Source organism: Pinus tabuliformis, chromosome 4_2 (assembly GCF_031772625.1).
Source record: "Pinus tabuliformis cultivar Carrire ecotype Pingquan chromosome 4_2, CPIR1, whole genome shotgun sequence".
Taxonomy (NCBI): domain Eukaryota; kingdom Viridiplantae; phylum Streptophyta; class Pinopsida; order Pinales; family Pinaceae; genus Pinus; species Pinus tabuliformis.
Window position 1 is genome coordinate 1163106541 of NC_142304.1, and position 22126 is coordinate 1163128666.

Consider the following 22126-nt stretch of genomic DNA (forward strand, 5'->3'; position numbering starts at 1 on the left):
GTTTTGGCCACGAAATTTGGTGGAGAGGCTAGAATGCATGAGATCTCCAAAACACAAAAATCGTTTTTGGAAATTCCACGATATTGAGTTGTTGCAGGGGTTTAAGTTGCAGACTTACTGTGGGTTGTTAGTTTCTGTAGCATCGGATGTGTTTTGGCCACAAAATTTGGTGGAGAGGCTAGAATGCATGAGATCTCATCGTTTTTGGAAATTCCACCTGGAGATGATTCAATTAGATTATTAGCCTATTTTTTAATGTAAATCTAAACTTAGAAAACTGGTTAATTAATCAGAAATAACTAAGTCAAGGTGAGAATTCTATAGAAACTCAAACAAATTGGTCCAAAAATGAGCTGAGCCATCGATTAAGATTTAATTTTGGCCATTGGAGTCCCAACAGGAAGATATAAGAAGAGATCGATGTGGTGATGGAGAATACACTTGAGCGGTTCAATTTCCTTGGCAGATCGATTTCCAGGGATCAATAATAGTTGTTGGAGAGCCAGAGATTGAAGCAGAGACAGTGATCCAAAGGAATTTTTCCAGATCCGGAGAGCCAGCGACAAGGAGGCCGAGTTATTTCAGTGAGGCAGCGCAGTTGCTTTAGAAGAGCAACCCGATTTAGCTGGAGGAAAAATCGTTTTCAGTTCCAGAGGCCGGACAGAGATTGCAGAGTGTTGGAGAAGCAATTTCCTCAATAGAGATAGGCATAATGACTTCATCAAAGGCAACTAACAGGCTAGACGTCATAAGGCCTGATCAAGCACTGCGTAGAGGCTGATGCAAAGGGTCTAGGGGGACGAGTTTTCTGAAAGAAAGTTGTGCAGGTGTTGCTTGTGGAAAAAGTAATTCACTTACATAATTTTCACTTGATTTTCTTTCTCTTTGGATTGCTAGTTGGGCATCCATAGATTGTACCAAGAATTCATTGCTGCATAATAATAAAACCCTCATCTGTTGCACCAATTGTCCCGAGCTGGGTTTTTCTTGGGAGATTTGTTAAAAAATAACAGTGTCATTTTGTGTGTGTGTGTGCGCGCTAGATTTTCTTAGTTTCTAGCGGTATTTTTCTTCAACATTATTTATTTGTGAAAATCAAAGTAAGAATTATTTGGTATTTGCACTAGCAAATTGTAAATAAATTGTTAAGTAAATTAACAATTAGGAAAATGATTTCTAGTTGTTGTGATAAATGAAATTTTCACATAGGTCCAAAATATTGAAGCTGAGGGCTTAAATTCTGAGTTTGGTGCAGTTCTGGAAGGGTTTGACTCCTGTTGACTTGGTGTGACTTTGACCTATTTCGAAGGGCTTTTTGGAGGGTTGACTTGGTGCTAGAGGAGGCTTTGGTTTGAGGTTTGGGTCTTGGAGCCTAATTCTTCCAATATACATTGAGCACACATTTCATCAAAAGTTGTGGTATCTTTCTTTGAGTAGATGCTAGTTGCAAAACTACTCCATTTGGTTGGCAAAGCAGTAAACATATAGTCATCTCATAATTTGTAATAGTTTCTCCAAACCCTTGCAACTGGTCTCTTATTTGTCTTCTTCCAACTTCCTTCTCTTGTTCAACTTACCTCTGATTTAAAGACATCAAAGGCTAAGTATCATATGTTCGTAAAGTTGTACTCAAGTACAGAAGGATGAAGACATGACCACCTATCTGATGAAGATTTCACAAATAAGAGACGAGTTGCAAGGGCTTGGAGGCACTGTGATGACTATATGTGTACCAAATGCTTTGCCACTTGATTGAAGTAGTTTTGCAACTACCATCTACTCAAAGAAATATACCAAACCTTTGTGATGAATTGTGGGCTCAATGTATTGTGGAAGAATCTAGCATCAAGGCAAACAAAGATACTGAATCAAATGGAAGATCACAATCCTTCATTACAAGAACCAAGAAGCTGAAGAAAGGGAGGTTTGGAAAGTGCAAGAAGAAGACTGATATGTCCAAGATTCATTGCTTTGGATGCAATGAATATGGACACTATAAAAGAGAAATTCCAAACATTAAAGTGAACAACAAAATGAAGGAAGAAAGTGAAGCTCACATAGACGAATAAAGGGGAGAACTTGAGAAGAAGCTGAAAGGAAAAAATCCCAAGGATCTTTATTATTGAAGGAAGTCACATTCATATCAAGTTCTTTATGAAATTGATCTTTCTTTTATTAATTAGAAAGTAGAGTAACATGAATTATTGTATACTATAGAAGAATCTTGATCTTGTTAAAAACATATCATCATAGATAGATGCGCATGATAGTAGAACAATTAGAATCTACTTGTTTACTTTGGGAAAGATCATCTAGCTAAGGAGAATGAGAAACTTGGAACCATATTGCATATCAGTGTTGCGGGGGAGCCCCCCCCCCCGATCCCACTCCCAATCCGCGCTCCAGGCGGGAGCGACTCTGGAGCAGGTCGGGAGCGCGTTCCCTAAAACTGTTTTCGCTCCCTGACTTTTCGGGAGTGTTTTTTCTTTATTTTGTAGTAATGTTCGAAATGCATTTTTTTTTTGAAAGAAACAAATAATTTTTGAGTGGGGTAGCTTCATGATCAAGTCTATGGCCCTAGTATTGATATGATATTCATGGTCATGTTAAATTCTTAAAGTAAAAGTGACATTCTCCTTAATCTTCATTTTCATCCTTTTAATTAAATTTTTAACATTACCATGAAATGACTCAGGATGTTTGAGAGTGGTTCCAGCCTCATTGGATTTCATATGGAGAAAGTAGAATTTTAGATTTCATTCAAAATCCAACAGAGTTATCAGTTTTTCAGGATTTAAGGGTTGGGGGATTGTAATATTTCCATTGAATTGTCATGTATTAGGGTATGGAACTCGTATTTAATCAAGAGCACCAATCCCTCTATGTACCTTGATGTTAGTGACATTGGTTGTCGAACTCCTCTATCATGACCCTCCTAAAAATGTACGCATCACTCAAACAAAATCTTGACTTGACATGCTATGCTTTTTCTATCTTATGTTAATGCTTAGAGGGTGATATTAATGACAAAGATCCTTATACAGATACATAGGTAATGACAAAGATACCTCTAGATATTAATGCTTAGAGGGTGATATTAATGACAAAGATCCCTATATAGATACAGAGGTAATGACAAAGATACCTCTAGATATTAATGCTTAGAGGGTGATATTAATGACAAAGATCTTGATTTTCCAACAAGACTAAAAAATTAGACATTTCTCGTGGTGGCAAGAGGCCCAAGCATAAGAAATAGATAATAGATTTACTTTTCTTTTCTAGTTTCTAGTAGTTTTTAATATTTTATAACTATTGATTCTTTCATATTTATTATGATATTTTTTTAAACAATATATGACAATTTAAGTTTGAAGTTGGCAATTATAACTCATTAGTAATGAATTATGAATATGATGCTTCATGAAAGTTGAAAGTTGTTTCATTTCATTTCATTTCATTTTATAACATTTCATTTCATGTTAGATATTATTTGTTGTAATGGCTACACTTAGCTTACAAGTACAAGTTTGGTGATCAGTGATGATAAATGTTATATATTGAATTTTAGAAGCTTGAAACTTTAAGATTGATGAATCATGAGACTCAATATGTTGTATGTTATTAACTTGTGGACGTGGTTGATGAAGATTATATCTTCTAGATGATTGTTGTTATATGGTTCAATCTATGTTCTTTTATATCTAATTCATTATTCTACATGTTTTTGTTGACATATATGTAGCAAAATATAAAAAATATATATACAATATAAAAAACGCTCCAGGATTCGCTCCCAAACCGGGAGCTTTTGAAAATATCGCTCCCGCTCCCCGCTTTCGCTCCCGCTCCCAAGTAACACTGTTGCATATTATTGTTCATCTAAGAAGTTTTTAACATCATGTTAGAGGTCATTTTGCAAAAAGGCTTAATCAGGATCCTATGAGAATCATCATTATGGAAGATTCTTGGAAGTAGCATTATGATTGGTACATATTCCATCTAGTATCGAAACAATATTTCTAAAGAATGAAAAGAATGCTAACGATTAAGTTTCAAGATGAAAGACATAATGAAATTCTTTCTTGGGAAAAGAAACCTATGTTTGACAGGTATAAGAAGCAAGCTTGTTCAAGAAAGGATGGCTAGATGATTGTATGAAAGCAAAGGTATACATATTTTAAGTAACTCTTCTCTAGGGTAAGGTTATAATTACAAGAATCTTGCAGAAAGAGTTGGATATAAAGGTGTGCTCGGCAAGTGTTTGATATGATTGCATGATGCTCGAAAGGAAGAAACTTGATATGCTTTGGAATAGATGAAGATTAAGACTCTCTTGTATTGTATCATGGCATTAATATAGTGAAATGGGTCAAAATCAAGTATAATCTCCAAAAGAAAGAAAAGGAGTTAATAATGACAACTCCAAGAGATATATGCATGGAAGGATTCCTATATAATGTGGAGATGGATCTCAAAGAACTCAAGTATGCAAATATTTTGATGAAAGGGGCCACCATGTTAAGGAAAGTTTGATATTGGTTATTTGGTGAACATATTGTTTTTCTACCTAGAAAGATGTTGGAAGAACACATGATGACAATTAAAGTATGTTCAATTGATGGTTTTGAGCTCCATTCAAAGAACATATGAATTGAGTAAATGGTTTTGACAATCCTTGGAAGGTCATTGAAAGGTAGTAGTGTAAGAAGATAACTTGAGGTTCATGATCCTACATCAACAAAGATCACTTTCATGAAGGAGCTGTGACTAGCTTGAAGTTTGACAAGGCTCAACATAATGCCTACATTGATGATGATTGGAGGAACCTGATGACACTTTGAGTGATGTGATTGACAAAATTGGGGGACTAAATCTTGATTGAACCCCATCTTAGTCAACTAAGCAGCTTAGGCCATCTCAAAAAGGTCCTCCAAAATGGTTGAAAAAGACACTTGAAAGTGTTTGTCTTGATAAGGTTGGAAAGACAGGAACAAGAAGCTCAACGAGACAAAATGGAGGTGGTGTAGACGATCTTTATTCTCCTGTTTGATATGGATGTTTCTTATGATTGTGAACTGCATTTGTCTACAAATTTCGAACCAACTACATTCAAAGAAGCCGCTTCTCATGATGAATGGAAAGAAGCGATGAAAAAAGAATATGATGCTTTGATAATGAATGGCACTTGGAAGCTGGTTGATCCTCTATTGGGAACCAAACCAATATGTTGCAAGTGGGTCTTCAAGAACAAGTATAAAGCAGATGGCTCACTTGACAAGCACAAAGCCAAGCATGTGGCAAAAGGTTTTGCATAAAAGGAAGTGGTCGATAATGAGGAGAATTTTGCCCCCACAACAAAATGGGCTACTATCGAACACTCTTTGCCTTCGCAACTCAGAACGGTTGGAAAGTCCATCAAATGGATGTAAAAACTGTTTTCTTGAATGGAGATTTAAAAGAGAATGCTTTTATGTCCCAACTAGAAGGATTTGTTGTGAAGGGTCAGGAACACAAAGTATGTAAGATTGTAAAATCCTTGTATGGCATCACGCAAGCATTGCGAGCCTGGTACGAGAAGTAGACTGAGCATCTTTTGAAACTCAATTTCAAACATTATGATCTCGATGATGCAACTTTGTTTGTCAAGAAAGTTGGCAAAACGATTGTATATCTTGTGGTGTATGTAGATGATCTTTTGATGATAGGGAACAATGAGAACTGCATTGCATCCATAAATAAGGAACCGAGGAAAGGTTTTGAAATGACAGATTTGGGCTGTCTTCATGACTGTCTTTGTATTGAAGTAACTCAACATTCGAAGTTCATATTCCTCTCTCAGAAGAAGTGCATAGGAGATTTGTTGAACATGTTTGGCATGGCCAAGAGCAGTTGTTTAACTACTCTAATGGAACAAAATTTAAAGCTCACATTTATTGAAGGAAAATAATTTGAGGATGCAACAAAGTACAGACAACTCATAGGAAGTCTCAACTACTTTAGTACTACTAGACCAAACATTTCGTTTTTTGTTGGAATCCTCTCCAGGTTTATGCAAAAGCCTTGTGAGGGTCATTGGTTCGCTGCAAAAGAGTTCTAACGTACTTGAAGGGAACTCAAGACTTTGGACTAAAATATACACAAGTGGATGAATTCAACTTGATTGGATACTCTGATTTAGAATTTAATGGAGATAAAGAAACTAGGGTATCTACTTTAGGTTACGTTATGAGTCTTGGATCAAGAGCTGTCTCTTGGAGGTCACATAAACAATTAGTTCCAATTGATTCCGCAATTGAGGCTGAATATGTGGCAACAACTGAAGCAACAAAGGAAATTGTGTGCTTAGGAAAATTTTGGAAGATTTGGAGGAGAAACACATACATTTAACTCCTCTCTTGATTGACAACACTTCTACAATAAAGTTGACAAAGACCCCAAAGTTCTATGATTGAATGAAGCACATCAATACATAATGCCATCTGATTCGACATCATGTTGAGGCCAAGACGATCCACCTACGACATTGTTCCACAAATGAGAAAATTGCAGACATCTTCACCAAAGCACTTGGAAGGTAAAAGTTTGAAATATTTAGAATGATGCTTGGACCCACCAACATCCCTTTAGGTTAAGTTGGGGAGGGGGGTGTTGCAACTTAATCTTTGGGATCAGGAAATCCTATTTAAATATTGTAAATAGATAAATAAAGTAAGCTAGAACAAATACAACAATTTCATTCAGAGTTACTCTTGGTCTAACATCCATAGAAGAACTGATAACCGATACATTTATGAAGACGAGCTATAAAGTTTGTGGTGATGACTTCTTGGAAGGAAGTTAGTGATCTGCTATATATTTGAGAGGAGTAACGAAGTTTCCTTAAATAGGACAAGGATCTATCCTCTAAATCAAGAAGGAATGGGGACTTGCTTTTTGGGTAAGGAGTGATGATGAACATCACATTTGTATTCTCTTCTTCATGTTTCATGCACTTGACCAAGGCTAACAACCATAAGTCTAACTGAAGGCCATTGAGAGAGAATGGTGGATGAAGGATTGGATTAGCATCTATGATTTCCTTGAGGATTGGAAAATCCAAGATACGAAATGGACCGAAACTCTTTGAGGATTGCACAAGTTTCCAAGACAAGTGATCAAAGAGGACTGTTATTCTTTGAGGATAGGGGATCCAAGATAAGAATAATCCTAAAAGGGCATACCTAGTGAACATCCATATGGGGTATATGTGCCTTGAAGAGATAGTGTGGCATCTCACGTAAAGCCTACCAACGTTATGTTCTTATATAAGAAATAACCTATCAAGTTAAGGCCTTACTATATTGACAATATTGGCCATAATGTTAATGCTTAGAGATGGCTTATCAATCCGACTCTTCTTATGAAAACTCTTCAATTTGAGAATAACTGTGTATCAAGGTGTACAATTATGAATACCTCCCTATTTAAGAGGGAATGTTGGAAAATATAACGGGTTTCACTCTTCCTAATTGTCATTTTACTCATGACACTATGTATATTTTATGTAATAAGCAAAAGAAGAAAGAAAAAATATTATTTTAAAGCATGGGTTTCATGCTTCCTTTGATTGTTCTTCTAGGAAAAGCTTGTTCTTATGCTTCTAGGGTTTGTCATGTCAAAATTGTCATGAGTCAATAAAGTCAATGTCATGTATATAAGACCCATTTGGGCAAGCTGTACCATGTAAAAGGATTTATTTTGAGTTATCACAATCAAAATAAGCTCCTAGCACAAATTGGCCTTGACAGAGACAAGTTGGCCGAGAGAGGGCTACTTGACCTCCACAAATGAGTATAATGGAAGTTGCTTGACCTCATTTGGAAACAAGTTTGATCTGCAATAAGAAGTTCGATTTGAGGAGCGAAATTCAAGTAGGAAATTAAGAAAGGCAAGGAGAAAAGAAGCTGGAGAAAGAAGGAAGAAAAATGAAGTTTTTGGTCAAGGTTTTACCCTAAATTTCTCACATGTGTGAAGATATTGAACTGCTGCAGGGGTTGGAGTTGCAGACCTACTGCACATTCGAAATATTGAAGCTGGGGTCTAGAATTATGAGTTTGTGCTAGTGGTACCACTGGAATTCTTTTTAGATATGTCAATTTTCTTTTGAATTTTTTTTTTTGGCACAAACTTTCCAAAATTACCTTTCTTCCTTGTCACAACTATATATGCTTGTGTTTGCTCATTTGATCCAATTTCATTCTGGTTCACCTTGTAGCTAACCGCTTCCAAGTTCTATGCCCTTGCATTGTACAATTCATATCAACCAATCAATCATTTCATCCTTAGCACACTGTTCGTATAATTAGATATCCAACATCTGCCATCACTGTGGAGAAAGTCGTCGTTCGCTGCTAGTGGTACCATTGGAATTTCGCACCAGCTGCCATAGAAAGAGTTGTACTCTATCTGCCTTCAAACATTCAAGGAATTGAAGAGTAGCGTTAAGTTAAGAAGAAAGGCATGATCTTTTGTACGTGAAAGGTGTGACATTTTTTCAGTAAAGGTTATATATATATATATATATATAGAGAGAGAGAGAGAGAGAGAGAGAGAGAGAGAGAGAGAGAGAGATCCTAATTGTCCAGAGTCACTTAGAAATCAAAATGTCGTATGCATACAATGTTACAAAACTGTTACTTTAGTTGAACATCAAAGTGACACACAAAAACAATCGTCAGAAATAGATATGAAGATTCATGAAATGATGAAACAGTTAATGGCAACACCTGAGCAACAACATGCATCTTTTGATAAGGAAGAGAAGAAAATAGAATTCAAATTGCAAGTTAAACAACTATCATCGCCCCTACAAAACGATGTAATCTAGTGTACCGAGAAATTGCAATTGGATGATCAAGATAATTCACATATTAAAAATTTAGAAGACAAAATAGCCAAACTTCATAAAGCAAAGAAGCGTTACAACAAGAATATATATAAAGATATGAAGATTCATGAATTGATGAAACAGTTAATGGCAACACTTGAGCAACAACATGCAAATTTCAATAAGGAAAGGAAGAAAATAGAATTCAAATTGCAAGTTGAACACCTATCATCGCCCCTACAAAACGATGTAATCTAGTGTACCGAGAAATTGCAATTGGAAGATTAAGATAATTCACATATTAAAAGTTTAAAAGACAAAATAACCAAACTTCATCAAAGCAAAGAAGCGTTACAACAAGAATATAAAGATATTAAGGATTACAAAGAAGTAACGAAAAAGGATGAAGAAATTTCTCACCTCAGGGACCACATTGAAATATTACTTCCATAGGTCAAGAAGACTAGGGTCACAAAGAAAGAACTCAAGAAGCAATTATCAGAACGAGAAGAGGAAAATTTATGCTTAAAGAACATAATCAAAAGTTATTAGAACAAATCAAAAGATTAAAATATGAGGAGAAGGACTAAGAATAAAAGTCAACAATCTAGAAAGCAAAGAACTTTCACGTCTAAGGAATCCTATTCAAAACCTTCTCAGACAAATAAATAAGCTTTAAAGTGACAAGAAGTCACTAAATGAGAAGTTAGAACAACTTACTCAAGAAGTATCAAAGTCTCCAGATGTAACAATGCAAATTGAAGAAAAAGTGATGAATACTGATCCAATCAATATTACAATGCAAGAAAAAGAAAAACTAGTTGAAGTGAAGACATACTCAGAAGTTGCAATTCAAACAAGAAGTGAAGATCTCACAATTAATCAAGCGACCTTTGTACATGAATGAAATAATATACCTCCAATAAACCAAGAAATCACCACAAACAGATGAGGGGAGATCAGACCACAAGAACTATTTATCATCATCCAAATCATAAAAGCAGACATCTCAACTAGTCTGTATATCCATATAAGGAACAAGTGACTTATGATCCCAAGAACATTGATGCCACCATAATCCAGTCTTTATGATAACAATTCATCCCAAGTTTTCAATAATTGCAAGATTTCACAGAAGATTAATTTTGGATGGTTAAAGTGTTTCATAGTACGACAATTTTGTACCGCACTCAAAAGTTCATATTGTGTTGTATTATTGAAGATAATAGTTTCACAAGTTGAAGAGATGAAGGGGCATGTCAGACACAAAAAGATTTTAATCTTCTCATCAATAAGCTTTGAGGACAAAGCATTTCAAAAGGGGAAGACAATTTTATGAGTAAAATATATAAAAATAATAATAAATAGTAATAATGATTAATTTAATAATAATTAGTTATGAAAAGGCATGTCTCTAAGGGACATGGCCGTTCATGAAGGAGCACCTGCCTAGGTAGATAAGCGGGCGTTCATTTTTAACATAAATCATCTCATATCTTTTATACATTCTTATATAAATATATTTGTCCTACAATGGATATTTACATATTTTAGATCTTCTGAATTTTTCTGCTGTGTATACGAACTTTGTTTGTTACAGTCTCAAGGGCTGATGCTGCTTATACGAACTTTGTTCGTTACAGTCTCAATGGCTGAATTCTGTCCCTGTAGAGGCCAAGTTTCAGGGCTGAGTAGCACTGTTTGAAGGCCAAGTTTCAAGGGACGAGTTACGTTGTTTGAAGGTTGAGTTTTTGGGCTGAGTTTTTCTATTTGGAGGTCTAGTTCAAGCCTGGTTTGAAGGCCAAGTCTTGGTGCCTTGAAGGCCAAGTTCAGCCCTGATTTGAAGTCCAAGTTCTGGTGTATTGAAGGCTGAGTGTAGGTTGGAGCCTGCAATTACCGTAAGTTGGTGCTCATTGAGGATTGGTGTCCTCATCTTCTTGATAGGTTGGAGCCTGCAATTTTTGTAAGTTGGTGCTTACAGAAGATTGGTGTCCTCAGTGCTCACAAGAGATTGTAATAAAATTATAAATTAAAGATTGTTTCAAGTAGTTTTTCTTCAAATTTTGATTTGCACTTTAATATTTGTGTTCATGTGTTGTGGATGATTGAATATGTGATGTGAATTCAGTTTCAAGATTAACTAAGAGAAAAATTGTCAAAAGTAACAAAATACGGAGTCACTCGCTCTCTCAGTATTTCCAGCAATAGGTTGGCAACTGGCTTGGAAATGTGCCTGTGTTGAGGCTAGCTTGGTTTATGGTCCATTGAGAAAGTTATACAATTACAATATAGATGGAACAAAATAAGATTCAGGCTTAGATTTATTGAATCAAATTGATTTGCATACTTTTCTAGAATCCTGTACGTTGTTGTCAAGCTCATCTTTGCCATTTTTACCCTTGCAAACGTCTAGACCTGATCAGTTTAAACTTTAAACCATAGAAAATGCTTAACATTATAAAAGGAATTTATTTCAGGTTCTAAGACACTGCCAGGAATACAATTTACTGTACATTTTATGAAAACAAATTAGTGAAAGTACTGTAAATTGCATCTGAACAATGAAATAATGACAGTAGTACTATGTACGCATAATAAAGCATTATTAAACATGAAATAGTAGATAAACCTCCGATTAACTGTAGCCTATACTTTTTGTAAAAGTAGGTTGTATCCCTCTACAAAAGCAAGGCATACGAAATTCACTTAAAGAAGTAACAAATTGACATCTAAAGGGCAAAAGGAGAATTGAATAAGATATATCTGTAATTTGCAGCCACAGCTGCAGTTGCCTCTATCAACTATCAACCCTGAAGTTATCCTGTCACCTCTAATCTGTGTTTTCATAAATTTGAATGCCTTTTTGGTATCATATCCAAAGTTTTATTCCTTTAATTAATTTTGAATATCCACAAGCTACTGATGAAAATTTTTGATATCCTGTTCATATTTACTTGCTCTCAATGTGATTTCTCATTGTTGCCTTTTTTGAATACTTTGAAATTTCCTTTTACATCCTCTAAGAGTTGGAAAAATCCCTTTCACTTGTTATTTTCCAAGCCTTTTTGCGAAAATTGCTGATGTTTATAATCACCGTTTTGCTAGCTTATAACATTTATTCTACAAACAAAACATCTGGGATCACCTACTACTCCTAACCTTTATTATCTTAAGAGACCTTTGGCCTTTGCTGCAGTATACAATCAATTGTGCAAATCTAAATACACAGATAATGACTACTCAAAATCTAATTTCTCCTGGGGGCCTAAAATTTATTGGTTTTCTAGAGCGTATGCTGGTTTAATCCTTAGGTGATCATTTGTCTTGTTTTTGAAGGCTAGTGATCTAGGAAGAAAGTGATTTTGATGAATTATACAAATTTGATGTGATTTACAAATTTCAAATGGCTGTATCAATTGTGATATTGCAGTAACCATATATAAGCAGAGGGACATAATGATTATTTCGATGTTTGTATAATTTGGAAATTGGGTTGTCAAGCTTAATCAATGGCTTGAATTTTCCTTTCCAGTTTAATTTTAATTTTATGTTTTGATGATGTCTTTATGTGTTTCTATTGTATATATTTTGTAAATGCACCCTCTTATATTTACTGTTTTAGGCAATTGCACAATTGAATACTGAGATATAACATGATATGTTTTGCAATTTTATTCACAGGAGAAGATATTTGGAGATTTGTTGGAAAGCTAACAGATGCTCAGAAGAGTATGCTTGATGACAAATTCAAATGGAAAGTATGTGGTTGGTGAATTAGATGAAGTTCTAGTTTTTATTGCTACAATATGTTTATATATTAAAATGTACAACTTCTGTTTCTAGGCTCGTGAAATGGACAAGAGAAAAGAGGGGAAGCCTGGTGAAGCTAGAGCATCTTTGAGGCGCTCTGTTAGAGACAATGGGTAAGGGTCCCACATTCTCATGAACCATATTTTTTAAATTTATTTTGATTTGATTTATAAACTTTTTTATATTTGGCCTTGCTTCCAACTTATATTGTGACTTAAATACATTTCTGAACACTGAACTTAGTTACATTCTTCAACACTCCCTCTTAACTAGGGAGGTATTCATAATTACTACCATATAGAGATATATGGAAGATCTCCAACATGAACTACGAAGAGTTCAGGGACACTCAATGCCACAGACTAGATACCTAACTAGGGTCATCTATTTGGGTGGGACTAAGATGGACTCAAGCTTTCAGCCACTCTAGGTACCATCGGGCTTACTTGCTAACCATCTACCCAGGGATCCATGTGCGTATCCAATGTCAGAGCTCCAAGTCCAATGCCACACGCCCTATTTGGGATTGGGACATCAAACACGTGTAGGATGCTCAAATGTCCTCCCAATCATCCACCATAAGAAGCTTCATCTCTCCCTACGAAAATTTGTCCAAGCATGCTATCAGAGTGTTTGCTGAAATATGTAACTAGGTTCGGTCTTCATAATGACATATGCAATCATGATTTTATGCATTTGATGCAATGAGAAAAATAAATTTATTGTTGTTCTTGAGGCATTGGTTTCATGTTCAAGGAAATTTATTTGTATTTCAAGCTCCCATTGTGAGTTCTTAGGGTTTGTTATTGAGTCATCAAGTCATTAGAGTCATTGTCATGTATGAGAGACCCATTGTGGGCAAATTACATATTGTAAAAGAAATTTTATTTGAGTCAAAAGGAGTAAAGGAACCCTCCAAGACCATGTTTAAACTCAAGCATAAAGTCGTCCTACCAAACTGGGACAAGTCAGCCCAGGGACATTGACAAGTTGGTCCACAAGCAATGACACGAAGACTATATATTTAAAGCTCAACTTCATTTGTGAGGCATCAATTCAGTTTGTTTTGTATAACACAAAAGCTCGTGTAAACAAAGGGAAGAAGGAAATCTCACTCGTACAAGTTTAGTTATGGCTACCTCTTGTGCCGGCAAAAGTCAAAGTTACAATGATCGTAGGAAATCGAGAAGAAGGGAAGCCTTGAAAATATGTCATATTCAGTCCACATGTGAAGAATTTCAGAAGATCACAAGTTGACCGAAATAACAAACCTATGACAGGTGCTGAAAAATTGAAGAAGAGTCAAACTCTGATGTGGTGCACTCAGTTTTACCAGCATTAACCTTATGGAAGAAGTGCTAATTGAAAGAAGTGTTGTGATGTGGTCTTGGAGGGGGTCATTTGGTCAAGGGTATAAGTCTTGGAATTCGTTAATTGAAGATTCTATAAGAAGAATTCTTGAGGGTTTTCCTTTTAGATTGGAGAGGTTTTGGCCTTGACTGAATGCCTATACCTTCTGTCCTCTTGTCTCATTGTCCTTTATGTTTTGGTAATTGTTTGATGAAAAGAACACAATAATAATCACGTTGAGGAAGAATCTAACTAAGAGAAGTAAAAAGTAATCACAAGCAATTATTATCAAAGACAAATCACTCATCTTGCTACCCTAGATTTCTCAACATGTTCAACCTTTTTATAGAGAGATTTACCTGTACAAACAAAAACCTTTTTAGTAAACTTTTCAAATACACAAATTTAAACCTTCAAGGTCAGGATGTTGCATATATCATCAAGAAGCTATCGAATACATCTTGTCGGAAGCTTTCTTCTATCACTTCTTCCATTTCTTTAGCAACACATAATACAACCTTAGATCTTCTCGGGTCCCTTTGAATTCAAGGTGTTTACTATCATAATGTGCCTTCCCTCTAAACTGTGAAAATTTCTTAATCGAACAAGTCAGAAATCCTACTGCAGTAAACTGATTTGCATTACTTACTTGTGTTCTTTATTGGACAAGTTATTTTCAGAAATATTCAAAAACCCAATATACAATCAAGTACTAAAAAATAAATGAGACAATCATGCAAAGGACACTTATATTTGGATTAAACGTCCCTGGAAAAACCCAATGCGGGAAAATCGGTGCAACAACTCTGAGGGTTTTCTATTATTAAGCAGAAGTTCTGAATACAGTGGCGGAAAACTTGAGTGAGTTTTACCTCACTTCACCCGACAAATTTCGGCTGATCCGACAACAAAACTGGCTGGCCCCGGCTACCATTGTGTTGCCCCCTCGTAGTAGCTGCGTGGGCATGCATGGATCTCTCTGAGGCTCTGCGTCAGCGCTACTGCCCACTGTGATAGTTTTCCTTGGATGTTTCGGCCATCTGCGTGCAAGGCGTCTCTCTCCCTTTGTGTTGGCCCTTTTGGCTTTGTGTCAAGGTTGCATGGGCCTAGACTGGCCCAACGTTGGCTCTCCTTGCCACTGCGCTACCTCCACAAGCTTCTCTCCGCCTCTCTGTCTGTATTCCCGAACTATCACTGCCCCTCAGCTGCAAGATCTCCCCAATTGATTTCCCTCCTAAGAACTTCTCACCTCAAAAAATTGATTTCCTCAATCTCTCTGTGTCTTCTCCAATTGACCCCAAGCCTTCATTTATGCTTTTCTTGTTGAAAAATCAACGACCGTGATCTAATCTTGAATCAACGGCTAAGATTAAATTAGACTTGATCCTTGTCTCTGAGAAGCTTCTCACCCATATTTTCATTAATACCCATTAATATTTTAATTTTCCTAAGTTTAGACTTAGGAACCCCATTAAAAATACTAATTATTTTAATAAAATACAATCCGGGTGGAATTTCACCAACTGATTTATGGGTCTTGGAGATCTCATGTGTTCTAGCCCCTCCACAAAATTTCATAGCTAGAGCACATTCGATGCTACCCAAAAATCAACATAAATTGGGCAGATATACCCTTTTTTCTATCCAGGCTCCTTCTTGACTTAGGGAGGTCAACTACTTTCTTCGTCTAAAACATTAGAGAAGCTTTAATCTTTCATAACTTCATCAAGGTCATTTTGATCATGCTTATATGAAAATCATGTGTACTTGCAAAACTTTAATAGCAAGTACAACCAAATATATATATGGAAGCATGAAGTTAACAGTATCAAAGTTATGTCAATATAATGGAAGCATCAAAACAATCAAATAATTTAGACATCAAACACCTAAATCTAGTTATGTTCATTACCAGTAAGAGACATACTTCTAAACTTCAACTTCTTGCTAAGGTTTTGTTACAGATCCTAGACTACAACATAAAGTAACTTAGATCTTTCTCATTCTATCTAGGGCCTCAATATTATTTTCAGACATATATGACATATTCTACTATGATCCATTACAAATCCTAGATTCCATCTTAGAGACACAAATCCTTAGATATCAACAGTTCAATCAAATAACAATTCCACTATACAATTTAGACTCTACTAGGGTTTGTTGCAAACCCTAGATTTAATCATCATATAAAAAACAATATCATCATATCCTAGAATATCAAACTCCTACTATGGCTTAGTTTCAAACCTTGGAGTTCATCAACAATTATGTTAGCATTTATACATATTTATGCACAAGCATATCACAACAATATCTAGAAGGCAAACCCAAGACACAAATATCAATACATTAAAGTTAGACGTACAACAATTTTGACCAGGGAATTGTTTTGACCAGACACATACACCTAGTGCTCCATTCTTAGGATCTTACTGTAGATCTTATAAGGGTTTTGGTCATAAACCCTAAAGGTCTAGGGCTTCATTTTAAACATTTATAGCAATCCCTAAAGGACTAGGGTTTTTATCATAACAAGACTCTAAACAAGAGAATAAGGTTTCTAGACTTCATCGTTAACCCTAAGTAAACTAGGGTTTCATAACTATAGACATACCCTTAGGTTAGGGTTTTATAGGGAGCCTTTTAGGGTTCCATACAAATGAATATAAAGATGATAGATTCAATCTAATGATTAATCATCCAAACAAGAATCTCTTACAATTCAAAACCCTAGACGTAACGATGTCAGTAATGGAGAGCAAAATTTAAAAGAAGGAATGACTGTTCCTTTGAGTTGTTCCTTAATAAACTTTGTGTGACAACAATTCTTGAAGGGCAAACCTTCTTCCATTATTCCGGTTTATCCTCTGAAGTCTTCTCCATGATCCCTGAGCAATTAGCAAGCTTTCCTAAGCAAGGAAAAATATAAAGAGAGTTTATTAGCGTATAATACAAACACATCTTGATAAGAGAGGGAAACCAAACATAAAAGATAGGACAAGGAGTAAGATACTTATGTTTGGTAAAATGGTGAGGGCTCCCTCTTAATTTAATCTTGAGGGATACCTACAATGTTATAAATATGGTGTTCCAACAAGACTTGTTAGACCTACAAATTCTAGAGATCAAAACATAAATGAAAGCAATTCAAAACTTAGAATAGAAGATCAAGGGAGGACTTAGTAGTATAAGTCCTTGACTTCCGATTCTTCTTCAATCTTGTTCTTCTTTGGTTGTCCTTCATCAAGAACATTTGCTTGATCCCTATTTCTTTTCTTATTTCTTGGATTCTCAGGACAATGACTCTAGTAATGTCCCAACTTGTGGCAATTGTAACATTCAACCTTGGATAGGTCCATTTTCTTCTTTGGTCCTTTGAAGTTCTTGAAGGTTCCCTTTTTTCTTCTTGACTCTTCCTTGAACAAGGTCTAAGACTTCACTTTTTTCGAGAATCAGGATGTATTCTCTTTTTCCAGGCCCTGTAGTTGGAGGCTCCTTTAGTTTGTTCTCTGCCTTCATTGAGTTTGTCCTTTTCCATGTAGATGATAGACTTATCCCCTTATATGATCATCTTTAATGACCTTTCCTTGATTCTTTTTCTTCAATAGATCTTCGGGTGTGAGAAATTACCAAATGAACAACAAACCTCAAAAATTCCATTCTACTCTGCAGTCCATACTGCTGTACCTAATGCTTTTGATTGAGTATTTGCTGGGACCTGTTTGCTTTTATCTAGAGAAGGATATTTAAGGATCCAAGGGATTTGATTAGCCCCCTTACATAGGGTTTCCATGCTATTTGAACCCAGTTTGATCTTGATCTAAAATTTCAAGTTGATCTTAATGATTTATTTCAAGTTGAATTATATAGAGTTTCTACACCTTTTTGGATTTATTTTGGAATTGAGGCTCCTTAGTCCTTTTCAAGTTGTTCTTCTTGAAACCACCTTCTTCAACTTTTTCCTTGTGAGTTTTTTCCTATATTCTTTGGGTTCCCTTGGACTTCCCTTGTTGAGCGAGCATGAGATGATTTCGATTATTAGAGATGACATCTATAAACAGTATTTCTAGGTCATTTTCTCAATCAGCCATGGGTGTTGAAGCCCAAGATGGGGTTATTGGAGCAAAGGGTTGGCTTCATTGTTTGGCCCCTTCATAGTACACATTTGGATGCAGGCAGTTATGATCCATCCATAGGAGCCAGTTGCATGCGGGTTCACATGATTTAAGTAAAGGCTGAGCATCAAATTCAACGAGGACAGGATTTACTGACTATGCAGGCTAGTGAGATGGAGTAGGACATTATTTTTGTGTCCTATCTATTACAAGATACATGGACAGTTGTATTGCCTCTTTAGGGATCCTAGTCTACAAATTAGATCGTGTTGGGGAAAGTGCATAACCTAGCCTTGGGCAGTTAATCGAAAGATCTGCCATGAGTATAAACACTTGAAAGAAAATGAAATAAATTTAATATAATTATATTAAAGTCAAGCAAGTGACTTCAAATGAGTCTATGGAACTGTTTTGTATAATGGTATCAGTATATAGGCAAGAGTATTTTTGTTAGATTCTAATCCTTTTCCCTTTGGCTTTGAATAGAGCGAGGCTGGTTTGTCACCAGTGTGATTCTTAGGATTGTATCCTGAAAAGTTTTTTAAGAAGTCGTTATCATTTAGAAATTTAAAATTGGTTCTCCTTGGGAAGGTATTCATTTATGCTCTATAAGGCATCCACTCTCCTGCACAATAGGCCTGACAATGTTAGGATTTTAGAATGTGGGTTGGAACTGAGTATATGCTTGTTTTGCAGATTAGAGATTGCAGAACAAAGTGGAGAGGTCCTTTCAAGGCCAACAACTGCACCAGCTCTTTCAAGGTGCTAATTATTCTATTTGCCATATTAGTTAGCATAATCTGTTGCGGAATCATTAACCGCTTTTAGATTGCATAATCTCTAATGTGAGTCTTTTTTTTTTTTTGGCAAATGTATGCATGTGGAGAACTTTGCTCCATTATTATTTCAGTCTTTTCAAATTTTATAATCTCTCTGTTGGAGTGAATTTTCAGCAATTTAGCTGATTTTAATGTGCCCATGTTTCAGTGTCAGAGTAAGCAATGGGCATTTTGAGGCTTCTGTGGATTCACACATGCTAACAGTCTCCCAAGTATTGGCAGCAGGGCCAGCTGATTGGAATGAAGCACTTAATATAATTGCTTATGGGTCACCAGAGCAGGTTAGCTAGGTTACTGATCATAGCATTTTGTTTTAAATTTTACGGTATGCGATGGTTTGGACTGTTTGATCTCATCTTGCAGCATTAAAAATAATATTATCGGTTACCGGAAGGATCATTATTTAGTGTAGATTACGTTGTTTGTTTACACTGCTTGTGCTATCTTTATGATGATATATATCTGCTCATATGATTTTAAGTTGATCAATCAAATAGCCCAAAGAGCTAGGTCAGCCAGTGTCACCAATGTTGCTAGACATTTGGCTAGGTCCTTGTTGGCAGGTGCCTGGTTCAAACCCAACTGGGTGAGGTGTACTAGTCCATGCTGACAGGTTTACTTTGAATGCCATCTACAAATGTGGGGAGGCATCCCTTGGGTTTCTGTGAAAGGTTTTCCTTGAAAAAAAGTTGGCTGATCAAATAATTTTCAGATTGACAGGCAGGAATTGTTTGATGTTTTAGTTTTACATCAATCTATTTCATTTGTCTTTACACAGGCAGTTGAAGGTATGAAACTTGTTTGTCATGAATTAAGTCAAGCTGCTAATGATGCTGAAAGCACAGCAATGGATGATCTTGTGAAGGATTCAGATCGACTTGTGTTGTCTTTGTCAGCGAAGGTAAATTCAATGTCTGATTTATTTGTTCATAAAATTTTCTTGTTTCCTTCTTGTCCCTCAACTTGCTAATCAATTTTTGTTGTTGCTTTGCAGGTAGCTAAAACATTTAATTTAAGTCTTGCCGGTGCTTCTTCAAGGGCCTGTAAATATGTGTTGAATACCCTCATGCAGGTATGATGCATAGTTGACTAATCTTTTATTTTGATAAGTTTTTTTTTGGTTTGTTTTTGTTTTGTTTTTTTCTAATTTTTATTACTAATGCTGGTTAAGGGTAGTGTTCACTGACTTTGCACTTTCAATCCACAGACATTCCAAATAAAGAAACTTGCTCATGGAGTAAAGGAAGGTACTCTTAACATTCTTATCACTGAGCTTCTCCTCTGGCTGCTCGATGAAAGGGTTCCGCTAATGGATGATGGTAGCCAACTACTGAAAGCTCTAAATGTTTTGATGCTGAAAATCTTGGTGAGAATCATATATTAGCTATGTGACAGTATGATATCATTCCTTGTACTGATGAAAGTTCTGTTATTGCATTGGATTTGAACCTCATGGACTGTGACTGGCAGGAAAATGCCGAGCGAACTTCGGCTTTTGCAGTTCTAATTTATCTGTTGCGGCCGCTAGATCCATCCAGGTGGCCATCTCCAGCATCTGAGGATGTTTTTGTAGCCAGAAGTCAGAAATTCTCTGATCTTGTTGTAAAATGTCTAATCAAACTTACAAAAGTAAGAATAGTGATGTTTAATTTTGTTTCCTGATCCTGATGCTTCTTATTGTCTGCTTTTATTCGTGAAAGGCATCATTGGTTTCATATTGATTACAGGTTCTTCAAAATACCATCTTTGAGGTTGATCTTGATCGCCTTCTTCAGAGCATACATGTATATTTACAGGACCTTGGAATGGAAGAAATTCGTCGAAGGTCTGTCAATATTTTTTTATGTCATTATGATGAAATTATATGTTCTAACATCTAAATTGCAGTATAAACCATATGATTGGTGCTGAAGCCATGCCCATGTAATTTTGTTAGTGAGGTATATTTACAAGAACTTGGGATAGAAGAAATTCATTAAGGGTCTGTCAATATCCTTTTGACAGTATGATGAAATTATGCATTGGGATGTCTACGTTGTAGTAGAAACAGTTAGATCCCATGATTTTTGTGACATAATTGGCATGCAATTAATATCATGTTCAGGTAATTTTGTTACTGAGTTATATTTAAAAGTGTTAATTGTAATATAATCTTCTGAATTCTACAAAATTATGACAGAGCTGGAGCTGATGATAAACCATTACGTATGGTCAAGACTGTATTACACGAGTTAGTCAAGCTCCGTGGAACTGCAATCAAAGGCCATCTTTCGATGGTTCCGATTGACTTGGAACCCCAGCCTATCATTCTTGCCTATATTGATCTAAATCTTCAGGTAATTTATTAGTATATGATATATTTCACTTTATCCTGTAGAACCATGCTTACTGGAAAGGGAAGAGGTTGTATCTTGAAACTGCTTTTAGATGCCAGATTCTGTCATGTATAAGCATTGATGTTTGTATAATGCACTGCAAAAATACAAGCAGTTGTTTGCAATTATTACGGGTGAAATTTTAATGTCTCGTGCTTGTTTGTACTTGTACAGACTTTGGCAGCGGCTAGAATGCTGGCTCCATCTGGAGCAGTTGGTCAAAGTCACTGGGGAGACTCTGGTGCAAATAGTGCATCCCCTGCAGTGCATTCTGCAGATGCACAATTGAAGGTTTACATCTGACTTTGTCAGATCTTCAAGTTCAGCAGTAAAAAATATGTTTTGTATTAGAATGTCTCAGTAAAATTAGTGGTTGAGGTGTAGCACTCCCATGCAAACAACCCATATTCATACCCTGGTGGGTGCAGAGATGTTGATTGTGTGTCAAGGAAGGTGTTTGACCTCCTGAAATTGGTTTCCCTGCATCGGTAAAGAGGCTTAGCACATGTGACAAGCCAGATTGGCTTAAGTTGATATTTAGGATATTTTAACTGTCATAGAATTTCAGAATTTGTTTATTCTTTGGTGTTCCTTTAGTGGATAATGCATTTGTATATGTGCCACCTTATGTGTCTCCAGCAAGAGCTTGGTGCAGTTTTCAAAAAGATTGGAGATAAACAAACATGTACAATAGGTTTATATGAACTGTACCGCATCACACAATTATATCCACAGGTAAGTTTCTTAGAGGGTTTTACGTTGGTG

At 35.9% G+C, this 22126-nt stretch overlaps 2 protein-coding genes across 2 annotated transcripts in view; both read left to right on the plus strand.

Annotated features, from left to right (window-relative positions):
* The window catches only part of LOC149173801 (protein MOR1-like), a 163508-nt gene that overhangs the window by 139866 nt on the left and 1516 nt on the right, over positions 1–22126 (plus strand). The window contains exon 51 of the mRNA XM_089424746.1: positions 22001–22096. Within this exon, the coding sequence (XP_089280872.1) occupies positions 22001–22096 (96 nt within the window). The remainder of the gene's footprint in view (positions 1–22000; positions 22097–22126) is intronic.
* Positions 12498–21664, plus strand: LOC149173802 (protein MOR1-like). Its single transcript, XM_089428090.1, has 12 exons — positions 12498–12627; positions 12713–12792; positions 18844–18909; positions 19135–19267; positions 19765–19887; positions 19981–20058; positions 20194–20352; positions 20457–20615; positions 20714–20831; positions 20923–20926; positions 21166–21322; positions 21536–21664. The coding sequence occupies exons 1-12, from the start codon at positions 12523–12525 to the stop codon at positions 21662–21664; spliced, it is 1311 nt and encodes a 436-aa protein (XP_089284216.1). The 5' UTR covers positions 12498–12522.

Excerpts from the sequence above, each read along its gene's own strand:
- LOC149173802 (XM_089428090.1), top strand. The coding sequence starts at position 12,523 with ATGATATGTTTTGCAATTTTATTCACAGGAGAAGATATTTGGAGATTT. Across the intron at positions 18,910-19,134 it reads ACTGCACCAGCTCTTTCAAG|TGTCAGAGTAAGCAATGGGC; the intron begins GTGCTAATTATT and ends CCCATGTTTCAG. Across the intron at positions 21,323-21,535 it reads ATATTGATCTAAATCTTCAG|ACTTTGGCAGCGGCTAGAAT; the intron begins GTAATTTATTAG and ends GTACTTGTACAG.